The sequence below is a fragment of the Prenolepis imparis genome, unplaced genomic scaffold, assembly GCF_030444845.1.
Source record: "Prenolepis imparis isolate NDT839.2.m4 unplaced genomic scaffold, iyPreImpa1.0 SCAF_2, whole genome shotgun sequence".
NCBI lineage: Eukaryota > Metazoa > Arthropoda > Insecta > Hymenoptera > Formicidae > Prenolepis > Prenolepis imparis.
In genome coordinates this window covers 21,938,185-21,962,311 of record NW_028141160.1, presented here as the reverse complement: position 1 = coordinate 21,962,311, position 24,127 = coordinate 21,938,185, and the positions used below count along the sequence as shown (strand labels likewise).

The 24,127-nt window shown below is 33.3% G+C and overlaps 7 protein-coding genes across 14 annotated transcripts in view; 4 read left to right on the top strand and 3 right to left on the bottom strand.

Moving 5' to 3' along the window:
- Window positions 1–2,893, top strand: part of LOC145932699 (uncharacterized) — a 52,244-nt gene extending 49,351 nt beyond the window's left edge. For both annotated transcript variants that reach the window (XM_083031877.1, XM_083031879.1), the window contains one exon: window positions 147–2,893. In XM_083031877.1, the coding sequence (XP_082888003.1) occupies window positions 147–1,661 (1,515 nt within the window). In that variant the 3' untranslated portion in view covers window positions 1,662–2,893. The remainder of the gene's footprint in view (window positions 1–146) is intronic.
- Window positions 2,894–3,242: 349 nt separating this feature from the next.
- LOC145933024 (uncharacterized) lies at window positions 3,243–5,206 on the top strand. Its single transcript, XM_083032383.1, has 3 exons — window positions 3,243–3,600; window positions 4,181–4,395; window positions 4,500–5,206. Exons 1-3 carry the CDS (start codon window positions 3,299–3,301, stop codon window positions 4,937–4,939), a joined length of 957 nt encoding a protein of 318 aa, XP_082888509.1. The 5' UTR covers window positions 3,243–3,298; the 3' UTR covers window positions 4,940–5,206.
- Window positions 5,207–5,417: 211 nt separating this feature from the next.
- LOC145932724 (uncharacterized) lies at window positions 5,418–6,569 on the bottom strand. The gene is made up of 4 exons (XM_083031922.1): window positions 6,369–6,569; window positions 5,834–6,237; window positions 5,581–5,710; window positions 5,418–5,492 (listed from the first exon to the last, which is right to left on the bottom strand). Exons 1-4 carry the CDS (start codon window positions 6,385–6,387, stop codon window positions 5,446–5,448), a joined length of 600 nt encoding a protein of 199 aa, XP_082888048.1. The 5' UTR covers window positions 6,388–6,569; the 3' UTR covers window positions 5,418–5,445.
- Window positions 6,570–6,953: 384 nt separating this feature from the next.
- Sou (required for meiotic nuclear division 5 protein souji) lies at window positions 6,954–10,989 on the bottom strand. Of its 2 annotated transcripts, none has more exons than XM_083031871.1 (8): window positions 10,842–10,989; window positions 10,215–10,655; window positions 9,237–9,520; window positions 8,974–9,111; window positions 8,592–8,890; window positions 8,410–8,512; window positions 7,736–7,890; window positions 6,954–7,660 (listed from the first exon to the last, which is right to left on the bottom strand). In XM_083031871.1, the coding sequence occupies exons 2-8, from the start codon at window positions 10,378–10,380 to the stop codon at window positions 7,579–7,581; spliced, it is 1,227 nt and encodes a 408-aa protein (XP_082887997.1). In that variant the 5' UTR covers window positions 10,381–10,655; window positions 10,842–10,989; the 3' UTR covers window positions 6,954–7,578. The 2 variants fall into 2 exon arrangements, with proteins under 2 accessions (XP_082887997.1, XP_082887998.1); XM_083031872.1 differs by having other exon boundaries at window positions 6,954–7,642; window positions 10,842–10,987.
- A 946-nt stretch (window positions 10,990–11,935) lies between these two features.
- On the bottom strand, window positions 11,936–13,078 carry LOC145947810 (V-type proton ATPase subunit e 2). Its single transcript, XM_083057589.1, has 4 exons — window positions 12,874–13,078; window positions 12,560–12,607; window positions 12,387–12,474; window positions 11,936–12,227 (listed from the first exon to the last, which is right to left on the bottom strand). Exons 1-4 carry the CDS (start codon window positions 12,978–12,980, stop codon window positions 12,210–12,212), a joined length of 261 nt encoding a protein of 86 aa, XP_082913715.1. The 5' UTR covers window positions 12,981–13,078; the 3' UTR covers window positions 11,936–12,209.
- A 3,522-nt stretch (window positions 13,079–16,600) lies between these two features.
- Window positions 16,601–19,431, top strand: LOC145932696 (cell death-inducing p53-target protein 1). 6 transcript variants are annotated; one of them, XM_083031865.1, is made up of 5 exons: window positions 16,601–16,897; window positions 17,274–17,314; window positions 17,541–17,694; window positions 17,858–18,014; window positions 18,083–19,431. In XM_083031865.1, exons 2-5 carry the CDS (start codon window positions 17,285–17,287, stop codon window positions 18,186–18,188), a joined length of 447 nt encoding a protein of 148 aa, XP_082887991.1. In that variant the 5' UTR covers window positions 16,601–16,897; window positions 17,274–17,284; the 3' UTR covers window positions 18,189–19,431. The 6 variants fall into 6 exon arrangements, with proteins under 6 accessions (XP_082887991.1, XP_082887996.1, XP_082887992.1 ...); XM_083031864.1 differs by lacking the exon at window positions 16,601–16,897 and adding an exon at window positions 16,904–17,194; XM_083031867.1 differs by lacking the exon at window positions 16,601–16,897 and adding an exon at window positions 16,906–17,194 and having other exon boundaries at window positions 17,537–17,694.
- Window positions 19,432–19,555: 124 nt separating this feature from the next.
- Cutlet (chromosome transmission fidelity protein 18 homolog) lies at window positions 19,556–24,086 on the top strand. Its single transcript, XM_083031863.1, has 11 exons — window positions 19,556–19,845; window positions 19,998–20,255; window positions 20,328–20,469; window positions 21,017–21,203; window positions 21,283–21,707; window positions 21,817–22,062; window positions 22,182–22,522; window positions 22,609–22,850; window positions 23,132–23,394; window positions 23,481–23,754; window positions 23,845–24,086. The coding sequence occupies exons 1-11, from the start codon at window positions 19,767–19,769 to the stop codon at window positions 24,052–24,054; spliced, it is 2,667 nt and encodes an 888-aa protein (XP_082887989.1). The 5' UTR covers window positions 19,556–19,766; the 3' UTR covers window positions 24,055–24,086.
- The last annotated feature ends 41 nt before the right edge of the window (window positions 24,087–24,127 follow it).

The following is a 24,127-nucleotide window of genomic DNA, read 5'->3' as shown; positions in this document are numbered from 1 at the left end:
TTTAGTTCTGGGTTCTGGATTTCAAAGATTTAAAAAAAAATATATCTCTTCTTTCATAATTAAAAAAATGCAATGATTTTATCATTAAAAAGTTTTAAATTACAGTAATCTTATTATTGATCGTCATACTCTTCTCTCTGTTTTAGACGTGTAGAAAAATAGTACGCTGTCCTTTGGAGAACCGACTCAGCGGTCACAGCAGCAATAGCCTCGGCGCGTCCAGTTCCACGAGCGACAAGGAGGAGAAGCGATACGGATTTAACACCGCTACCGGAAGTACAGCGGCACCGCGACGTATGTTATACAGTCCTCTGCAATCACCAGTGCTCGCCAATCGCCGGACTTCTCTGCTGCGTGATCTGAAAGCAACGGAATCGAATTTTCTACGTAGCCTGTCGTCGGGATACGAGAGCATGGACGATGGCCTGGTGAACGAGCTCGTCGATATGGAAACGATGGACGACGAAACGCAATTACCAAGCGATCTCTCGAAGCTATTGTCCGGCGACATAGTCGCGGCTGAGACAACGATGGACTGCGACGTCTCGACTACCCCCGAATGGTCGTCCCGATCGGCCGATCGATCGTCCAGAAAACCGTTGACCAGAGAATGGTCGATACAGAGGGGAATACACAAACACTTGGAGATCAATACGAAGTCGTCGCCGTTATCGAAGTCACCCTCGCTGTCGAAGATTCGCACCTGTCTATTCCGCTCGCCAACGACGACTTGCTCGAGGCGGCTGATGCGGACGTTCAGCTACGACGAGAACTCCCCGACGCGTTTCTGCGCGGAGATTTCGCCGCATTCCGTCAAGTCGGCCTGCAAACGACCGCCGGACGAATTGCCGGAGGACGAGATGTCGATCCTGAAGAGGTCACGCAGATCCAACAGTTTATGTCTCCGTACGACGCCGGCGAAATCGACGTTGCTCGCGAGTCCCTCGATACGCCCCACGAAACAAGGTCTCCAGAGAAGCCTGTCCGAGACGGAGACGAATACGAATATCAAATGGGCGGTCCATCGCAGCGTCACCGACACCGATCTCATCGGCGACTTCAGCAAACCGTGTATACTACCGGTCACGATGGGCCCTCATCCGGACCTAAAGTCCATCACGTCCGATACTTTAGCGGCGCTTTTGCGCGGCGAGTTCGCCGATCGTATCGGCACCTACAGGATCATCGATTGCCGATACCCGTACGAGTATGAAGGCGGCCACATCGCGGGAGCGTTGAATCTTTACGATCAGGAGCTCATCAAGCAGTCCCTATTCGAACCGATAACGTCGACCGTACCCAGGATCCAGGCCGACGTTGAAAAACGCGATATCCTTGTATTCCACTGCGAATTCTCCTGGGAACGCGGGCCGAATCTCTCGAGGTTCTTGCGCAGAATGGATCGCGAGTTCAACGGGGAACGCTATCCGGCGCTATTCTATCCGGAGATCTACCTACTAAAAGGGGGTTACGAGAAGTTTTATGGCGAGCAGAAGGAGTTCTGTTTGCCTCAGGATTACAAACCTATGAGGCATCCTAATCACGAGAGGGAGTTCAGATTCTTTCGCAGCAAGAGCAAGAGTTGGCAAGGCGACAAAGGGCCCAAAGGGCCCAGTCAGACAGTGCGATCTCAAACGCATCTAAAGCGTTTGGGCTTTTAGACGGACGTTTCTTTTTTTATCTAATATAAAGTTTAAGCCGATCTAAAGTTTATTGTCTATCTCTTCCGTTATACATACTCCAAAAAAAAAAAGAAAAAAATATCAAGTCGAATCTCAAACGTTAGACGTCGAACGTTCATAGACGGTCGGGATGTGTAAAATGCGCGCGCTATAAGATGCGCGTCAACAAAGTGCAAACAGCGTAAAGAGATTGCTCATCCTTCTGTTATTTTATCTTTGGTCGTTCTCTGCGCTACCAATATGCCTAATTCGAGGAGCTCTCTCCGCGAGTATCTTGTACATAATGTAAATGTCACTTGAGCGTAGATTTTAATCGATCTTAATGCGATGATAGTAATTTTAGTAGTATTGGTATGGACAATGAGATCGATTTGAATCTGTATTTCTTTGATGACGACATCGATAGGCTATGATGTTATTTCGTCGCGGCCTGATCACGTATCGCATCGAGGATTTTTTGTACATAAAAATTACAAATTAGTCAGATCAATACAATTAATTCAGGCCGTTCTGTAATTAAGTTAACGATGAATAATCAAACATTGCAATATATCTCTGCGTATCGGTCAGAGGATTAGCAGAGTAATCAAATGGACGTAGTGTCGCGAACATGTTATAAATTTTTTTTCTTAATGTTTATAATAACTTCGGGCGGTCATTCTATTGTGTACATATATGTATATGACGTACATCGCGAGACTTCAACGAGGCTTAACTTATCGTCGATCTCTTTCTCTCAGTATTGCTTTGCCAATTTCTTTAAAGCAAGCGCTCACGATCGACGCTGTGAATAGCATAAAGTGTTGCCAATTCATCGTTGCAATTCACAATTACAAAATGTCTCATTAATATACAAGGATTAATCCTTAAGTACTCGCGCATCGGATCAATATATAACGTGATCGATTTTTCTTTCAAGATGAATTTTTTTTTTTTTTTTTTTACAAAGAAAAACGAAAGAGCTAGTCTCAGTGTGCTCCGACAAGAGGATTCTTGAATTTTCGGGGGACATAAAATTTGATTCTCTCTTTATAAAAGAGAAAGTATCCGTTACACAGGTACTTGAGGATTAATCCACAACATCATTAGCCATTTTAAGTTCTATCGAGTAGAAGTGATTACAAATATTACTAAATGTGCAAATTTTTTGTTGTTACATATTGTAAAAATTATTTTTACGTTACTACATTGATGAATATATAATGCCATGCAATATACGTACGATGCATTTTTTGCTCCTTGCTTTTCACATATTACTCTTTCATTCATCTCGTCTACTTTTTTCATCAAACACGTGGTGCATCTTTCTTGTATTTATATACATATATATACTTTTACTTTGAATATTCTAGGATTACATTACGCATTAGAAAATCCATTCCATACGATATATATTAAAACGTTGATCCGCAATTATGTAAAACTTTACGACTAAAATATTCTTGTTTACGATATTGCAGTCACATATTCGTGTTAGAGCTGTGAATGCATTTGCGTATAAACGCAAATTTTATTTCTCAAATAAACAAAACGGAAGCGCAATGTAATTTATCTCCGAGATCGGTTTCTTAGAACCAATAAACGTAAAATTTCTCGATTGTCAACAATATCCCCTGATGGATAAAAATAAAATAAACGATGGACGCGTTTTATCGAAGGAAACAACGTCTGTCATCGCAAGCGATGTGTTTCATGATTCGGAGTCGCAAAACCGCGAAATTTCCAAATGTCACTCGGACAAATGTGCACGAAACGAAGAAAATACGCAGATCGAGAACGTAACCGCGATTTGCACCGAGACGTCGGATGAGGACAATGCATCCGAGCGAACGTCCAGCGACATCGAACAAAGAGAATCAATGGAGAACCAATTTTCGACAGATTTAGAATTATCCATCGACTCTGAAAAGAAATTCGCGTATTGTACTTCTATAAATCATATTCTCAAAATAATGTTTAAAAAAATACCTTATTAATAGATAAATCCCGGAACAAAAATATTTTTTCGAAATAGATTCTTGGACAAATTTAATATCAATTCTCTTGTAGTCAAAATTATGAAGATGATTTTGTCTAAAGAAATATTTAATGGTGAAAGGAGATTTTTTTGCAAATTATGTTTGTGATAAAAAAATGCTTTTTCATATTTCTTGTGATTAATCTTGGATTGATTTTAAAGAGAGAGATTTTATTTCAGAAATATTTATATATTCGTCTAGAAAAATTTAATAATATTGGCAATCAAAAAGAACGATGTGATCTCTCTCTATATATTTTTTACGTATTTAATAATAATATTATATAAATGTATATATAAAAAATATAATCAATTTATCATACTTTGTTAGTATATGAAAAGATTTATAAAAGTATTGGAGCAAATTATAAAATGCATTACTGCCAGAATTTCATTATAATTTTTTAATTTTTTTTTCGCAATTAAATTAAAATTATTATTCATATACATATATGCTAGAGAGAAAATTATAATTTGACAGATCTGTTCTTCATGAGCGCGTCCAGAGGCTCTCGTCAGAGATGACGAGTCTTCGGGAAAAACTTAACAAAGAGATGGCTCTCTGGAGAAAAGAGAAAGAGGAACTTCAGATTTTACGCGAGAGAAGCGATGCCCACGCATTTGAAGAGGCAACCGCAGCTGCACGAGCTGCAGCCGCAGCTTACGCCATGGAATCACCACTCTCGGGCGATTTAAGTAATAATTACTATTATTGAATGTGTGTATATGTTTCTATAGTATATATTTTTCATATATATTTTTTTTCTTATATTCATTCTAACTTTTGGCTGAACTTGTAGGCTATATCGTGGACTTCACGTCGGAGCAGAGTGTCCGAGATCTCGCGATACTGGAATACGAGAAAAATCTCGCCAAGTATCAAAGCTCCTATTCCTTCGAGCAAGCCGAGCAACGTTACAATTCGTACAAACGCGCCCTCGTCGACGCTTATAAACAACGACTGTTAGAAGTCGAGCGTCTTTGCGACGAGGAATTGGAGAACATACAACAAAATGCGAATTGCTTGCAGCCCTTTAAAGAGATCGCGTCGCAATGGTCCGTAGACAAGAATGATCGGGGCGATTCGCAGCGCGTTTGTAACGATCAATCCAAAGACACGGGACAATCAAAAATCGTCGAAACAAGTTTCGGCGATGATTGGCGCGGAAAAATCGACAATGAAGTCAATATGATGCCAGAAATTTTGTGCTCTCAATTCCATCGAGAAGAAACGACATAATATTTTTTATTAAACGTACACTCGATTGTCCCTATATCGTCGAATTAATTATTCTTTATATTTACAGCTTTATTATATATTTTTTTATATGAAAAAATGTGTAAATTAGTCGAATGTTCCCCCCTTCTGCTAGCTGAATAAACTATATATGTGGTGACATCATCAGATATCATATTTGACTGAAGCAATTTAATCCACCCTGTGGAGGAGCAATTAAGCCCAATTTAACTCAATTTTTATGAATTTATATATTTGACGAGAAATGTACGTTATACATAACAAATCATGCATAATTTCAATTTAAAATTTTTTATTTTATGTTTAAGATAATTTTATATTCACTTTTGTGAATAGCGTGTGTGAAAAACATATTTCATAAATTTTATTTATTTATAATGACATAATAATTTAAATTTCGTCACGTTACACATGACAATAAATAAAAAATTTGGAAGATCTAATTAAAAGTTTTTGTATTTTTTAAAGATTTACAGGATTAAAACAGTTTAAGAGGATCGTTCTTCTTTCTGGATTTTATTTTTATCATTGTAATCTGTAAAAATATTTAAATTATATATATACGTACAAACTTTATACCGATTATCAATTATATTTTTGATATTTATATATATTATACTTACAGCCATTTGTTTCCGACTCTTGACAAACATTTTGTTTAGCACGAAGACGTATATCTTCTATGTAAGATTTAGCTTTGTCCATTAAAATTTTAGTCGACTCAATACGTTTCGCTACAGCAGCTAATTGTATCTAGATCAATAAATAATTTCAAGAAAATTAATTAATTAATTAGCTTCGAAATGAACGCATAAAAAACGAAAGAGATGATTGAAAATAATATAATTCGTAAAAAAATAAGCTCACGTCACTTACGTCAATTTCCGTAGATTTTCCTGTCTCTATCGATGACTGATTGCTCTCAGCAAATTCGTTTGAGATATTTGCTAAGAATGAAAACGGCTGTTGTGGACTTTCTGTGATTCTACGTAGAGAAGCATATAGTTCTTCAGAAGACATTCCGTCAATGTCGTATAAAGAAATAATCTTTTTTAAATCGTTTTCCGTGACATCTTTTTGAGTTGTAGCTTCTTGAATTAATTTACTCGTGACATTTCCCTTTGTACTTTCGCTGATAGATAATTTATTGACCATGTGTGGCAGTGCTTCAACGGAATCATCTTTGATTTTTTCATCACGAACAAGCTCTTTTCCGTCAAACGTTTGGCGATTTGCCGATTGTAGGGGCGGCAAGAATGTCGATGACGAGCTAGATCTCGCTTATAATGAAATTTATTCGATAATCCGTATACATTGTTGTTTTATAATTATTTCGTATTATTTTTCATTTTATATTTTGCTACTTCTATTACATTGAAATTGAATCGACACAATGTATATATCGGCCTACCTTTAGAATTCTTCATCATATGTTGCTCAAAAGAGAAATTTCTATAACGAAATTATGCTTTGTTCTATGTAAAATTTCTTCACATAAAAAATTAAGGGCTGAATAAAATGTCCTCTCTTCGATATATTCTAAATTCAGGAGATAAATTCTAACTTCAAATACAACTTTGCGAACAAATTATCGCCATCACTGCGATGTGCGTTCTCCTAGTTTTGTTTGATCGATTTAGGCCCATTTCTACCAACATCGGTTAACTTTAAAACCTCCGGTTAAACTATATCTTTGTCTCTTTTTAAAACCATAGCTGAAAAAAGACAAAGATATAGTTTAACCGTAGGTTAAAATTAACCGACGTTGGTAGAAACAGGCCTTAATCGTACGCCGAATATATCGTGTTACATCAGAGTTAATTCAAAATATTCTTTCTTCTCGGAGAGATCTCAATCATACCAATATTAATAAGGAGAGAATTTCGGTTTCAATTTTTATTTTTATTTATCGTTATAATATAATCTTTTCTTTACAAATGTCTGCCAAAATCATCAAGTATTACGATATGGGAAATGTCAAATGAATGTAAAAATATATATTTACAAAATGATCATCATTTAAGCCAAGCCAGTATATACGTACAATTGAAATAATGAGTAAGTTTATGAAGACCTAATAACAAACTCGTTAGGCATCTTACATATACACATGGCTTTTAAGTTATCACTTGCATACAAAGCTGAAGTCACTTATATAAACTTATAGAATAATACATACATGTATATAATATATATATATATATAGTCTACCAACAATATATAATTGCATAATTACAATTACAATTCACAAATATTAAAACTATCACAATTCCTTCATTTTTCATTTCTTTCAATATTTGAGAACTAATTTCTTTGAAAAGATTGCAAATGTGCAATTAACAATGTTAAACTTGCATATTGTGAAAAAAAAAATAATAAAATTAATCATAACAAAAATAAAATTTGGAGCAAAATAATTCGATGATGAATTATGTAGATATGGAATTTTATAATGCCTTTAATTACTGTATATATACTCTGTTATAAATTCTGCATTCAATATAATCCATTACAAAGAAACTGCAAAATTAGCTTTTTTACATGTGTATATATATATAACTCCTATACACATACATATATATATATTATAATATATTACTATGTGTAGTATATCACAGAGCTTAAAAGTAAATAAGTCTCGCATCTTCGGGATTCTGCTCCGCTGGGCAGTACGGGCATTTCAACCTGGAAATAAATTGATTTCTTTTTAAAGTGACTTTAAATCAGCACTTAAAACATGCTGACATACTCTAGCCTTGCCGCACATGAAAGACTTACTTATTCGTATTAGCGAGTTTGTTTAACGCGTCTCGAGAGATAACGTGACCGCAAACAAGTTTCATCGGAGGATTATTCTCCGTACTTTGCTGCCTAAGAATGGGACAGGCAAAGACTGAATGATAACGACTTTGCTTTCCCAAGTCTATTTCAATCTGTAAACACAGAGAGATCATACGATATTTTAAATATTTTAATATATATTACATATATGTGTGTGTGTGTGTATAGACATATTTAAATTTATATATATACAGATATCTCACAACCTGCGAAATCTTAATTTTAATAATGGATTCTGCAATAAATTTTGAATCGATCTTTCTTTAACGTAATCTTTCCTAATGTAAATCTTTTGCAACTTTATTGCCTTAACCCTTTTGCTATGTAACACATATATATATCATATAAAAACATAAAACTAATTAGAGTTAAAGTTAAGTATTATTTCTTACATATACTATACATATTACCTATATATACATATGATTTATCATTTCAGTTCATTCTCTTGATAAGACTATTAAGATATAAAAAAATTATTTATAACCATTGTTATACTAAACTAAAACACAATAGAATAAACTCGAAATTAATCAGAGAATTTATCATTAAAATTATGATTGCAAATTGTAGGATACAATATGTCACATATAATATATATATTAACTTACAGGCAATTCATCTTTACCGCTCCAAATGCCGGTTACTTGTCTCTGCTGCATGACCTGTTTAATGTTTAATAGTGCAGGTAATGCAGTGCATCCTGCATTAATACTGTAATAATTGGACAAATTCAATGTATTAGATAGCTCTATAATTTTCTCTTAATTATAAACAAATAAAATATATTTACCAAACAGAGAGCGGACTGTCGACACTTAAACCTAATAATGTGCATGCTTCCTTGGTAAAAACATCATGTATTTCGAGCCATAAGGTTGGATCTAATAAGTGACTGTAGGGAGACGATTGGATTCCATGTGGCAAATAAAGTAATGTTCCCATTAAGGACTGAACTTCTTTCTCATAACGTCCGACAAATTGTGTAAGATTTTGACGGGCGTAAAGTATCGCTTCTCTTTGTTTACTAGGACCTTGTTGAACTAATCTTATGAAATGTAGTCTGTGCAGTTTAAACTCGAGAGAAGAATTCTAAAACAAAGTGTGCAAGATTTACGATCTCTATCATATATTATATGAACAAAATGAAATGAATTTTTCAAGTCGAAAAATACCTGTGCCAAGAGTGCTTCTCTATGTTTTTTAGCCCACTCTAATGCAGGCTCCAGATTTTTCTGTTTTAAACAATCTAATATGTAATTTAATTCCGTAAATGGTTCCTTTCTGCCTTCGTCAGTTTTAATTCCTGCTTCCTGAAAATATCGTCAATTATAGTCTTGTATTCAATTACACAATAATATGTAAACGGTAAATATCAAAACTTGGAAAATAATGGAATAACATAATTAAATACATAATAAAGAGTGAAGAAACTTACCACTGCCAATTCATCAGCAATATCTAACATTCCTTGACGGTAAAAGTGTTGGCAGATTACTTGATTTAGAAGATGAGACTTCTCAGGTCCAGAAAATACATCTTCTCTGCTTGTACTTGCGAAATCGGCAATAAAATTTCTATCTATCGCCTTGCCCACTTTTGATACTGTACTATGCAAGTCGCGATGATCTGTTGCCAATCTTTGTACAGTGTCGCGTACTTTTGTCATTGCTTGCTTTACCATTTGCACCTGGCCAGCTGTGAGTTCTTGATTTGGAGGTGCTAATGAAAAAGAGAGAGTTAAACTGTTATTTTATAATCAAATTGGAGGCTATTTCTTTATATATATATATATATATATAGGCATTTATATGTATCTAAAAACAATAAAAATTTAGTGTAATAACATACTATATATTTTATATATATACATATAAATTTTTCTTTATATAAAATATAAATTATACGATTTCTATACAATGTAAACAAATTGTCCTCTTTGTTTTATCAATACATACATAGAAAGATACATTAAATTTAATTATTAGTTTTATATGCAATTTTCTTTCAGTGACAGAATGATATATTTTAATACATAACAAATTAGTATCTTAATATCGATAAAAATAATAATAAAAAGATAAGTATTTTATAATCTGATTAAATCATCTTACACATAGATTACATTATATTATAGTTTATTTGAAGACATTCTATCGGAAATACATGATAAATAAGTATGCAATCTCTATCAGAGTTCTATTTAAAGAGGTTAGTAAACTTGAAACTAAATTATCGACACACACATTAATAAATAACGATCCTCCTATCGAAAAATCAGTTTAATCTATCGAGGATCGTAGGATACAAGTTTCCCGAGAGTTTCGGTCATCGAACTCTCTCCGAAAATTGAGACGAAAGAGGCAAACATCTAAGAGAGAAAAAGAACACAGCAATCTCTCAATTCCGCATTTACCTTCTTCTAGATCCTTTTTCAGGGACTGAATATGGTTGATCAGGTCGCGTAACACCGCCTCAGCATGCTCATTTATAGCACCGAACTTGGATAGAACCTTGTCCACTTCACGTTCGACAGCATTGCATGCCTCCATTATTATTATGTCGCTTGTCGCGATTGACATTTCCACTTTCCACGGAGAAAAGACCAATGTCACGGTATATATTGGAGTTAATGTCCCACGCACAAACTATCTGCGATGATAACGCGAATCGGACTTGTCCGACGTTCCGATTGGCTGCCGGCGCACATCCATACAAGGACATTCACTTTAACATCGCGCGCATGTAATACAACCTGTAACCTCATGTCACCGGAGAGTCGATTGGTCGATGAAGTGCCATGAAACAAGTCACGCGTGACATCTCCTAGATTTCCAAATTGCTCCAGAATTTACTCCTTGATTGACCAATCAGAACAAAGAAATTTGTGTTTCTTTTAACCTAATTTTTAAACTTGACCAATCACAGTCATCATCAGTTAAAAATATTAATAATTAATAAGATTTATTAATAATAAGAAAAATTAATAGATAATTAAATAAAATATAATTAATTAAAATGTAATAAAAAATATATAAATTACCTGTAATGATACGTCAAACCAATCAGCCTCCAAAAATGACAGGCAGCGATCAGCCGATTGGCTGACGAAGTGTTGCCAATTTCAGGTCGCACAACTGCACAATCAGTGTTGTCAGTTTTCCTAGTCACGCAACACGGGGGGAGAGAGAGAGAGAGAGAGAGAGAGAGAGAGCGCGTGTCGATGTGCGCGGCGCTTGACCTTCAATGGCGCTGCGTCGCGCATCGGAATTCGGCGGCGTGGAGGGGGGTGGTGGTGGGGGAATGCGCGCGCCGGTCCGGTTCCCCCACCACCACCCCCCTCCACGCCGACGAATTCCGATGCGCGACGCAGCGCCATTGAAGGTCAAGCGCCGCGCATATCGACACGCGCTCTCTCTCTCTCGTTCCGGTTCCGTGATTCCGTGTTGCGCGATCTGAAATTGGCAGCACTGATGTCAGTTTTCAGTTCCATGAAAACTGCGCGTTCGCTCTCGATTACGAGGTCCTGCTGCCTCATGTACAGGATGTTTCTAAGATTGAATTATTGGAGCAATTTAATTTTAAAAAATTATATAGATAAGATAATGCAAAAATTATATTTTTTATTCGAATTGTGAACATTGAATAGATTAGAAGATTCTGATATTTATATTTACAATATAATTTTTCAGGTATTTCCAGATTAAATGTATCCTGATGCAAAAATATAACAAATTGATATTTATAAAAAATATTGATAACATTTATGCGAATCACACAAGAAATTTATCAATAGATTATTTTTGTTACACAATAATATAGAGCAAATTGGCTTTAATCTATTTAATTTATGAGAGAATGGAACAAGACAGATACAAGATAGATAATATCTATATAATATAATAATAATATAGATATAAGAAAAATTTAAGAGTGGTTACTAATATATTTTAATTTTTTTCCTTCACAATTATATACAACGCCATGGAATACTTATTTTGCATAATATATATATATATATTATATATATAATTTTTTGTTTAAGTTATATTAAATATTAACACACATACATTGTAGTATACACACATATATATATTATATATATATATATATATATATATATATATATATAGTTGGATAAATCCAGATAAATATAATTATTAAAACTCTTATGCATTTCTAAGTAACAATGATGTTTACTTTATACAAAAAAGTTAAAATCTCAATAATAATAATCAAATTCTAATTGTACATCAATATAAGATTCTATTTATACAAATCATCAATGTACTAGCGTTTTGTTTTATCTTTGCAAGCTTTGTTTTATCTATACAGCTTTATTAAAAGCAACATATGCCAGAGAATTGGATATATGTATATAAAACAAAGTTTCTTTACCATGAAATATTCATTACATAATACGATTACCCTGTAACAATAAAGCATTTTCTAAAACAGGTGTATTTAACTTGTAATTAACGAGTACTCATAAATTTAAACTATTAACTGTTCTTTACATTGTTTATACAATTGTCTTATGACAATAATGAAATAACTTGGATAGAAATATAATTATAAAATAACTTACCCATTCTCGAGCCATAATTAATATCGTTATATTATCTAATTTTGGCCCAATCAATGGATTCATTTGTGCCATGTAGCAACACAACCAGCTAAATAAAAAATTTTATTTACATATTAATATATGTATATGAGTTTTACGACACATAAGAAAGTGTCAAATACAAATATACTTACAACAACCAACATGTAAACCCTGTCAATATTAACAAGAGCTGAAGTATCCTGTGAAAACATATATTAATACTTAAAATTTGATTAACATATAGATGATACTTTAGCAAACATTAATTTGTCTAAAGAATATCGTAAAATTTGCCAAAATAGTTGTCACATCCTATGGATGTATTGTCGTTACTATCGGATTATAAGATCTGACGATTCTTCACAAGAGAAATATTACAGGAAATAAATATATTCTTTTACGATTTATGTATAAGTAAAAAGCATAATAGAAAAGACACAAATAATAGCAATTAAAGTTTATTTACCCACGATTTGGTCCCTTGGGAACGAAAAGTGGTAGAGCTACTCCTAGGAATACTACGATACCCCAGAGTATCGTGAAAGCTAATACAGGTAACGCGGATGCACCCATTTTATCGCTTTTTTTTATCCAAGTATTATTCTTCTTTGAAACTCGCAGACAAGCGAAAACTCGGAGAAGCAACAAATTGTTTGCTGTCGAAAAGGGAGGATCACATCACATGAGAGAATCTTCGTATTGTTCACGTGATACACATCGATTGAACCATAGAGGTATAAAAACTTGTAGATGGAGACCTTAACTAGCCAATCGGGATAAAGAAATCTTCGCTCCGATTGGTCAATTAAGGGTCGGCAGGCGACCCAGGCAAACTCCGAATTGATGTTGGAGACCTCGCGCGGTGACAACGCGAAACTCCGGTTTCAGTGTTACCAACGTTGAAAAACCAATTTCAGGTTCTATGTAGTGGTGTATATCCGTACCCGTACACACTATTGCATTGCTCACGCGGACGCACGGTAGAGAGACAAGGATCGATAATCACGTTATCCTTGTTCCTCTACCGTGCTAATCACGTGACATGCTACACGCGAGATACGGCCTGAAAATGCTTTCTGGCCTTCCGTAGCAGAAGGCAGGAATGTAGCAAGGCTAATAAGCACCCACTTTTTGTAAATTTTATATATGCTTATGCACATATGTGCGTATATATAACAAATAGTGTCAAAAATTTATATATATGTCTCCAAATTGTACAATGATAAATAATAATGATAAAATAATAATTCGCAGAGTGAACTAATATACAACATGTAAGACACGGGCGCTTATTAGACTTGGCAATTTATTGCTTTTTTACTTCTACTTTTTTATCGATATTTTATGTATCGTCAGCGCGATAGAGAGACAAGGAGAGAATTTTAATTCTTGTCTAACATGTAGTGGCAATTGTAGATTTATAGGCTAACAAATATGTATTACTTAATTACTTTTTGATTATATTGATGTTACTGAATAAGAATACTTGCTCCTATAAATCGTGATGTAAAGAACATACGAGTAACATATTATAAATAGCTCAATGCAAGGTGTTCGGTCTGTCACCCTGAAGACTCAAGTTCAAGTCTATCAATATGATTTTTTTAAATAATATATTAGAATATATAAAAATTATTTTAAAAAATATATTTTTAAAGGCGATTAACTTTAAGAATTTTTAAATATTGAAAAGATCAATTATTTTACAACTATCATATACATAAAAATGCAAAATAATTCCGTGAATAAATTAATGTATCCTGTAATAAATCAATAACTAATATATATATATATATATATATATATATATATATCAGGGATCCGGACCAAAACCGATAACCGTTCCATAACCGTTTTTTTAGTAGAACAGAAACCGTAAACCGTATTGAAATTCTGATAAATTTATAACACCGGAACCATAACCGGACCGTTAAATTATTTTCGGTTTACGGTTCTTTTCGGTATTTTTTTCTGTTTTTGCGCAAATGACGGAAGTGTCATGATAACTGTCTCCTCGAAGTGCAATATTATACAATTATAATTATAAGAGTATTTTTGTGTCGCCAGTGAAGAATAAAATTAAGCAATTATTGTAAACGACCCAACTGGCTTAATTGATCTTTATTAATTCGATATCATATATAAATATACAGACTACGTTTCGACCTTCGGTTCAGGTCCTTATCAAGTCTAAAATTAAAGGATAATACTATATAGAAGGAATCATTTTATAAAAGCATAGCGCAAACCAAGTTGAAAACAACAATTATTATAAAGTAAATGATTAAAACATACCTTACTTAAATTTTTTTTCTTTTTTCAACATGTTACAATTCTCTCTGTACTAAACGTTTCGTATAGATGGTAAAAAACGAACTAAGTTAGACATCCTTTATTATTCTATCATAAATAGGGTTTAAATTCTCTGTGTCTTTATGTAGGTTAATCGTGTTGTTAAATTTTTTTATATAAAACATTTCAGCTATCTCTCTTTTCCTAGTATGTGTTTCACGATGTAAAATATTAAAGGTTGTCCATTTAAAGTCATGTAAATATTTATTTCTATGTTTGCTTTAGCAATTATTAGACAAGATTCCCTTAACAATATGTAAGTTCTTATTATTAATATATATATATATTGATTACTGATTTAGAGAGATAGATTTATTACTGGATTAATTTATTTACCGAATTTTTTGCATTTATATATACAATGTGTTTGTAGTTGTAAAATTATTGAAATATTTTCAATATTTAAAAATTCTTAAGTATCGCCTTTAAAAATATATATTTTTAATAATTTCTATATATTCCAATAATAATAAATATAAAAAAATATATATATATACCGATAGACTTGAACTCGAGTTTTCATGGTGATAGACCGAACACCTTGCATTGAGCTATTTATATGTTATTCATAAGTTCTTTATATTATTCTTTATGCAGCTGATATTTTTATACAATAACATCAATAAGAAATCAAGATAACACATACTTGTCAATCACATATATATATATATATATACATATATATATACATATATATATAAACTTATAAATATTTTAAATATTCTTTCTAAATTATACATATAATAATCCTTAAAAAAAATATATTTTTTAATATTTAATAAATCATTATTCTATAATTTGAGATACATAATATATGCGAGATACGGCATACAATGAGATACAATTATTGGAAGATATTGTTAGGAGCAAGATCTAAGATATCGTTATCCTCGTTTTACATATACAGAGAAACAAAGGTAATACGATAGCCGGTTCTTGTTGACATTATCTTTCAATAATCGCATCCGTGTGCTCAACATATTAGTATTTGTGCCTACATGGACGCTACTACATACGTAATGCAAGAGAGACAAAGACAGAACGATTATCTCTCTCCTTGTCAAGCTGTCAGTATGTTACCAGAAAATGTCCCCATGAGCTGCTCTTAGATATAGATCTAGTGAGATTCGTTCATATAAGATTTTGCATCGAAGAAGTCACGTAGCTTCATGAAATTTTTTTTATTTATTCTTTATATAATAAAGCAGCCCGCCAAAGAGTCGGATTTTGCATTTTTGCTCTGAAAAATTTATAATAAATTAAATACGGACTCCTGGCTAACCCAACCTTACCCGTTGCTAGCTGCGTATTTCACCAAATTTATTATAAATTTTATTTTTACGTTTTTTCCAAAAAATAGCTCTTTAGCGGGCTGCGGACAATTCTACTGATTAGAAATATCGTAAATTTAATCGGATTCATTCAGTATTTTGGCTAAAATCTTATATAAACGAATCCGTAGTTCCCGGCCGGCCGACAGGCGTCTCCACCGTGTCGCCTGCCGACCCTTAAAGTCTCCAGTAATAAATTTAGTTAATAAATTGAGAATTATAATATATTTAATAAATTATTTAATACATTGAGAATTAATATATTTAATAAATTGTTTAATAAATTAATAATTAATATATTTAATAAATTGAGAATTTTAATATATTTAATAAATTATTTAATAAATTGAAAATTTTAATATATTTAATAAATTAGTTAATAAATTAAGTATATACATATATATATATATATATATATATATATATATATATATATGGTGGAACGGACGGGAGAATACATACATATATATAAAGCACGCGAGAAAAGTGACGTTTGGCGCCTTGAGGATCTCAGCTGTTCGCCGTCAAATGTAAACCAGCGCTAACCTTCGCGGAAGGTTGGAAGTTCCGTGAAAATCAACGAAATCGGATACATCTCGCGGATCTCGCGCAATCTCGTACATGTATGCGTAAACCTCTGTTGACTTGTGCTCCACGGTTGTTTATGCAAAGCTGCGGGTGATTCGAGTGTTTTACGAGTGTTACGAGTACAAAGTGTTTCGCACCGGAGATTCGAAACACGGCCGTCTTTCGGAAGATCGCGATAATTGATCGGAGAATCGATTCGCTGTTGTTCGACGAAGACAGGTATAAATTGTTGCGCGAAACATCAGTGTTCTTCGCGGCCACTCTGAGCTGAAACAACGAAACAGGGCGGGGATGTTATTCGAGATGCTCGCGAATCTCTCGAATTTCGTAATCGACTTGGCACACATTCGGAGCTAAATGACCTTCGGAGGTTTTATCTCTCGTCTTATACGGAATCCGTCTCATCCAGTCTCTAGCGCGAGACTATTTCCTCCCGAAAGAAACTTTCTCCCTTCGCTCGCTTTGGCGAGATGAGTTGAAATTATTTCGCAGACGTGAAACAATTGAACGTCCGAGGTTGCACATCTTATCGTATTATGTATTTCTACGATATATCCTGTATTATGTATTTCTACGATGACTGTTCTATTTTTAGAATTACGTGGCATGTCTGGCGAATGCCGCAACATAGACAAGGTTGTTGCAATTCAATATTTTTTTTCTTTTACGTCAGATAAAATGCAAATATGTGTCATACGATGGCATTCGCGTACGTCTTATCGCACGGCGGAATTTGAATATATATATTACTGCGCGTTTCCCGCAGTGTGTAGTCGTACGTTACCGAATTAATCAAACTGACAAGTACAAAAAGATCAGTGTAATTGTTGGCATATAACGTATACGTTTTGTTGACAGATAGATGAGCGCTATGCATAAAAACGGATCACCGCCACCTTACGATCCGCCTCCATACTCACCGCCTCCGTACTCACCACCTCCATACGCACCGTCCACGCATACTTCAAATGTAGGAGGAGTTCCACCTGCCAGTCCATTTACTCCAGCACAAGCTTGTAAGCTTAAAAATTAAATTAGCTTTAATCATTAAAAAATATCAAATACTAGATATTTTGTATTAATTTATACAATTACTAATTAATACAAATATATAATATATATTATAATTATAATATATATACACTATATATTGTTTCTTATTATCTTATTGTTTTGTAGACGCAAATGGACCAACTATAGTTACGACCATTGTTCCGGTTGGGCCGCACTCGACCCACACAATTTGCCCACATTGCCATGCCGAAATAGATACAACGACAAAGACAGAACCTGGCATGATCGCTTACATCTCAGGAATCATAATAGCGCTGTTGGGGTAATTATAAAATTATATATAAATTTATGTTGTGTAATATGTAAAATTATTGTTTTCTTTTATATTAGATGTTGGTTGGGTTGCTGCTTGATTCCTTGTTGCATCGATGAGTGCATGGATGTTCATCACACTTGCCCAAATTGTAAAGCTTATTTGGGACGTCATAGAAGATAAGCAAATGGATTGTATTAGCATACACACGAGTTGCATTTTGAACGTTCAAATATCTTTACAACACTTGATTACAATTCCAACAGATATATTAAGCTTGATATTGAATCTGTACATTTTGGGAAGCTCTTTGAGTAAGAAAGTACACGGGATGTAGCTTTATACCAGTCAGCTATATCTTTATAATGAAGTATGCACAGTATTTAAGTAACTATATATATTCTATACATACAGTTTAACGTCTGCAAAATTCTTATTGCATACAATTTGATATAATATCTTGCACATTTTTGTAAAAATATTGTGCTTTTGCATACGGTTGATGGAATTATTGTGTGCAGAATTTTTAGTAGCAAGAAGCATGCCATTTCAAAACAAAGTTGTGTCGTGAAAAGCAAACATTGTTGATATTGTTATGTGCTTCCATATTTAGAAAAATTCATATCTTTAATTTACTTCCGTCAATCTGCACCAAAGACTTTGTGACATTGATCTTTAAAGATTCATGTTGACTCTGATTTATATCTTGAACTCACAATCAGATATTTTCTGACACGTAACAATTTGTGGTAATAATATTAAGAATGCCACAAAATTGTAGGCAGCGGTACATGCAGTTCTTCCTTTACTCAAGCTTTTTTACAGAGTAATTAATAACGTCTATTTATCATGAAAATGCCGATAATTAAGCTTATGTTTATGTAGATAACTCACTATTATTACTATTTGTATTCGTTAATTGAGATAGATATGGCAGCCAATATATCATGCATGTGCTTGAAAATTCAGACAACTTGATATACTTGTTTAAGATTATATATATATATATATATTATTTTTTATGTTGTGAAAGCAACACTGAAAAAAATTGATATATCAAATATTTTTTAGCACATAATAAAGTAATACTATTAATTGAAAAATTGAACTTGATATTGTTTTGAAGAATTTACACGAGCTCTTTATATAATAAAAATGTAAAAATAGCGCTTAGCACGTCAAGTAATCGAGAATTTACGCTTATTTTCATGCGTGCGTCAAATCGAAATTGCAACAAGACTCTCCAGACCTCATGTGCTCTTATATTACGAGATATTTCTATTTTGTTAACTATGTAAAAGAGATTGAAACCAAGAAAATTATATTAAAATACAATGCACACAACTCTTAATAAAAAAGTATACTTGCAATATTTAAAAAGAATTAGAGCTTAATATTGTGCAATAATAAAATTATATATATTTTACTCTATGCAATATTTATTCTGTACTACCCTATCATGACGACATAATGCAAAAAATAATTGATATACATTTACTTTGAGAAAAATTTATTTTTAAATTCGTCGAAATAGAAATGTCTGTCCGCTGAATTTTATTTGCCGACAAATTTAGTGTTCGATTGTAATTCGAATCGTAACTTCGAGAGGGCGATATTTATATTTTTGCGCGTGCCTGTCATATGCAACGTGATAAAAAGCGGGAAGAAACGTCACATAAAAAGTTTTGTGTGTATTATGAAAATGTCAATCATTTAATTAACTTTCACGTCTTGATCGATTCTAGTTATTAAATTCCCGAAATGGCTGATGAATTTCCAAATCCGGACGAAGAGTTCGATTTTGTCTGTCAAGCGGATTATGAAGCTATGAGAGAATTGGGTAAATTCTTTATAATGCAAATCTTAATTAAAATGCAAAGAGAAATTAATATCTTTCTTATTTTTTTTTTACACTCTATATCTTATTTTCGCTATACCATCGCATATTTCATTAAATTCAAATGACATAATATTGGTTATATCTGTGTCAAGAACTTGATGAGGCATTGGCACAACCTGGTCCTAGTGGAGTGTCTCGGACAGCAGACAGAAACAAAGATCAAGCGAGCATTGAAACCTCCGTTTCTGTTAATTTTGACAAAGTGATTGACAATGGTGCATCTTGCAGTAATAAGAAACATAATTATGAAGAATTATACGGTGATAGTACACCTGGCACTAGTAAAAAACGTAGTTACGAAGAATCGTTGTTTGGCGACATTTCTGACCTTTTAGGGACAGATGTTTCAGGTATGATAATCGATGGTAAACTGCAAGCTTGATTATTCTTCGAATATTATTAGAAAATTTCATTTTTTTTAGTTGATGATCTTGTCGAAGGACCAAAAGAAAAGAAGCTTCGTTGGGATCAGCCTGAAGATGTCATTAAAAAAATATTGGATGCACGACAATTGATACATGAACATAATGGGGATGTAGTGATGAAAACAAAATACAATGAGAAGTAAGGAAATTAGTGAAATATATTTTGCATTATGAGTTATACCGGGTGTTCCATTTTAAAGGACCCACTCAAATATCTCAGAAACACTGCGTTAAATCAAAAAATGTTTCCTACAAAAGTAGGGTTTCGAGGGGGATATAACATAGTAATATTCATATGACCTTGGGCGGCGTCTCCAAGGTCAAGTGAAGGTGAGAATAAATTTTTTAAATGGAAACCCATATTTTTTATTATAACATCTTTTTCTACTAATTAATGAATTGAACAACTTTTATCTGAAGCATTTTTTTATTTTCTTCAAAATTCACCTTCTCACCTTCAAATTCTCACCTTCACTTGACCTTGGAGATGCCGCCCAAGGTCAAATGAATATTACTATGTTATGTCCCCCTCGAAACCCTACAACTTTTGTAGAAAACATTTTTCGATTTAACGCAGTGTTTCTGACAATGAGATATTTGAGTGGGTCCTTTAAAATGGGACACCTGGTATAATATAGAATATGATGTATGATTTAATCTATATTGTATTTTTATGTTTAATGCAGCAAGAAAAATTCTATTTCTTTACGAGTTCCACCGTGGAATTTTGTGGCGCTCACGAGGTTGTACGATTCCCAACGCTTATATATCAGAGTTAGAAATGCACGAAACGATATTAAACAGTCCAAAAGACCTATTACTAATCTGCTGTCAATACCTTATAAGCAATTGAAAGCTCAAGCGCAACAAATTGTATGTCTATTTTGGGATTTTTCTTTATATTATTACTTTTTTTTTTTTACTATAGTAATGATATTATATTGTATTACAGATGGCGAGAAAAAACGAGTTATCAGTACAGCCAGCATCCAATTTGTGCGATACTAATAATCTAAGTAACGACGAATTATGGGTAGATAAATATCGACCTCGATCGTATTTAGAATTACTCTCGGACGAAACGGTCAACAGACAGCTCTTATATTGGCTGAAGCTTTGGGATAAAATAGTATTTAATCGAAATATTCCGAAACCGAAGAAGAAACAACCGTCTGCGTTCGGAAAGAAAAAAGATGTCGATGATGAAAAAGAGATCGAGGAAGTAGACAGCAAAGGATATCCGATAAAAAGGATAGTCTTACTCAGTGGACCACCTGGATTGGGAAAAACGACTCTAGCGCATATAGCAGCTAAACACGCTGGTTATAATATCGTAGAAATCAACGCGAGTGATGAAAGAAGTCCAGATAAGTTCAGGTAATGCATGAAACTTGAACATTTGATATTATTCTTACATTTGAAAATTATATAAAATTTTATTATATAATTTTATTATATAATTAATTATATAAAATTTTTGTTTCAGACAGATCCTTCTTGCATCAACGGAGATGAAAGCTGTAATAGGCGCAGATCCCCGACCAAATTGCTTAATTTTTGATGAGATTGATGGTGCACCGGCTGCATCCATCGAACTTCTCTTAAAATTCGTTCAAGGTAAACTAGTAACAAAAACTAAAAAGGGTAAGGGACAAACGTCGGAAAAAACGTCTGATGGTTGCGCACGTCCTGTAGTGTGCATTTGTAATGAACCGTACGCACCATCGTTAAGGTAATTCTTTAACTAGAGGCGTTAAATAAAATAAAGTCACACAGAGTTAAGATAATATATATAATATGCTTGAATTACAAGAGAACGAATGATATATTTTAACTGAATTGAATTTACAGAATGTTAAGAGCCGCTGCTATAATAATTCCGGTGCCAGAAGTAAGTCCTTTAAGATTAGCGGAACGTTTAATGGAGATAGCGAGAAAGGAAAAATTAAACGTAGACTTTGGCGATCTTGTAAAAATAGCAGAAAGATCCGGTTGTGATGTTAGAGCTTGCGTAGGAGCATTACAATATATGGGTGGCGCTAATTTGAAAGATAATATATCTCTAGGCCTAAAGGATACTCGTAAGAATTTATTTGATTCGTGGAAAAGTATATTAACAATTCCTATAAACAAAGGAGGAGTGGTTACTATACCTGAAAGAATTCAGAATATTATGAGAACAGTGCAAAATGGTAATTTTTCTACGTTATATTAGAAACGTAAATATTGTTTAATAATTAAAATATAAATAAAAGATATGTATTTTTTATTTATTTAGGTGAATCGGTAAAATTGGCGCAAGGAATATTTCATAATTATCCCGAAGTCTGTGATAAGAAACTTGGTAACATATCCACATCTCTGGAATGGTTTCAATTTTACGATTTAGTAACATCGCTTGTTATGCGCAAGCAAATTTGGTCACTTATGCCCTACACGAATTACGGATTCATTGCATGGCATTTGAATCTAGCGCGAACGCAAAAAGTGAAATTATCTTTTCCTACTATCAATAACGAAGTAAGTATGATTTGATGAAGAAAAAATTTAAATTTAAAGATATCAAAAATTTGTACATATCTCTTTTTTATTTAATAAAAAAGAGATGTGTACAAATTTCTTTCTTTTCTTTTTAAAAACTAATGTTACTCCTTTGCGAAAAGATCGTACGAGCTTATTTAAATTATATAGACATCATATAATATTTATATCTTTTAATAGAGATGTTACAATGGTTTGATATATTCTGACAAGTATTCTAAACGTTTATATATACAATTACATCGCCGGTTTTCTTATAGGTAACTCAGAAATCGGCGAAAAACATAGGTATTTTAACGGCGATACGAAGGGTCTGTGGACGCGATGCTTTCACCCTAATTACGGACATTGCTGGATTTTTACCGGACCTCCTAGCGCCTAAATTGCGGACAGTGCCTTCTCATTTATATTCGCCGAAGGAGAAAGCCGATCTTGCTAGAATAGTAGATGTGATGCTTGATTTTGGTTTATCGTTTGTGCAAGAAAAGAATTTTCAAGGGGGCTACATATATAATTTAGATCCGTATGTTGCAATAATGGCACAATGATAAATAATGCACAAATACGTTTATTTCAGCATACTATTTAAAATTCATAAATATTTTTTAGTAATATTTTGGAAGTCGGTGTTCTTCCCAATTGCAATCCGCATCGATATCTCGCTTACGCGGTACAGCAAATAATTGCGCAAGAACTGGAGGTTGAGCGTTTAAAGCGAGCAAGTATCTTAATGGGACTCGGTGGAGTTAGCTTGTCAGAAAATACGACAAATTCAGAAAAGCCCAAAGCTATAGAAAATAGTAAAGATAATAAAGATAAATCTTCTAATCCACCGAATAGCGCAAAACCGGGAAAAAATGCAACGTCGTTAAAAAAGGAAGTAGTAAGTCTTTTTTCTTACATATTATACAATTGAAAGATTTATATATTTTATAGTACATCTTTTCTTTCATTTTATATGTAAAAATTTTAGGTATACAAAGATTTTTTCGGGAATATTATTACGAATGAGAACGAAAATGTTCAGAGGCAAAATAAAATGGCGAATCGTATTTCTCCAAAATCACAAAAAGGATATTCCCTAATGCAGAATATTTTGACAAAACATGGAATATGGTACAAATATAAAGAAGGTTGCAATAACGCTGTTCGGCGAAGTGTATTTATGGAGAAACTCTTGTAAATAAAAATATTTTCATGCATAAAAAATTTTAATAATAAATTAATTTAATTACACATTACAATTTATACTAGAA

Coding starts and splice junctions, on each gene's coding strand:
- LOC145932724 (XM_083031922.1), bottom strand. Junction 5,711..5,833: donor GAAAATCTACGGAAATTGAC/GTAAGTGACGTG, acceptor TTATTGATCTAG/ATACAATTAGCTGCTGTAGC. Junction 5,493..5,580: donor AGAGTCGGAAACAAATGGCT/GTAAGTATAATA, acceptor ATATTTTTACAG/ATTACAATGATAAAAATAAA.
- Cutlet (XM_083031863.1), top strand. CDS start 19,767: ATGGCTGATGAATTTCCAAATCCGGACGAAGAGTTCGATTTTGTCTGT. Junction 22,523..22,608: donor TATGAGAACAGTGCAAAATG/GTAATTTTTCTA, acceptor TTATTTATTTAG/GTGAATCGGTAAAATTGGCG. Junction 23,755..23,844: donor CGTCGTTAAAAAAGGAAGTA/GTAAGTCTTTTT, acceptor TAAAAATTTTAG/GTATACAAAGATTTTTTCGG.
- LOC145932696 (XM_083031865.1), top strand. CDS start 17,285: ATGTCTGGCGAATGCCGCAACATAGACAAG. Junction 17,315..17,540: donor AATGCCGCAACATAGACAAG/GTTGTTGCAATT, acceptor GTTGACAGATAG/ATGAGCGCTATGCATAAAAA. Junction 18,015..18,082: donor ATCATAATAGCGCTGTTGGG/GTAATTATAAAA, acceptor CTTTTATATTAG/ATGTTGGTTGGGTTGCTGCT.
- LOC145933024 (XM_083032383.1), top strand. CDS start 3,299: ATGGATAAAAATAAAATAAACGATGGACGCGTTTTATCGAAGGAAACA. Junction 3,601..4,180: donor GACTCTGAAAAGAAATTCGC/GTATTGTACTTC, acceptor ATAATTTGACAG/ATCTGTTCTTCATGAGCGCG. Junction 4,396..4,499: donor ACCACTCTCGGGCGATTTAA/GTAATAATTACT, acceptor CTGAACTTGTAG/GCTATATCGTGGACTTCACG.
- Sou (XM_083031871.1), bottom strand. CDS start 10,380: ATGTCAATCGCGACAAGCGACATAATAATAATGGAGGCATGCAATGCT. Junction 9,521..10,214: donor GAAAAAGGATCTAGAAGAAG/GTAAATGCGGAA, acceptor CTTTTTCATTAG/CACCTCCAAATCAAGAACTC. Junction 7,661..7,735: donor AAACTCGCTAATACGAATAA/GTAAGTCTTTCA, acceptor CACTTTAAAAAG/AAATCAATTTATTTCCAGGT.
- LOC145947810 (XM_083057589.1), bottom strand. CDS start 12,980: ATGGGTGCATCCGCGTTACCTGTATTAGCTTTCACGATACTCTGGGGT. Junction 12,608..12,873: donor CCCAAGGGACCAAATCGTGG/GTAAATAAACTT, acceptor ATGTTTTCACAG/GATACTTCAGCTCTTGTTAA. Junction 12,475..12,559: donor GGGTTTACATGTTGGTTGTT/GTAAGTATATTT, acceptor TTTTTTATTTAG/CTGGTTGTGTTGCTACATGG.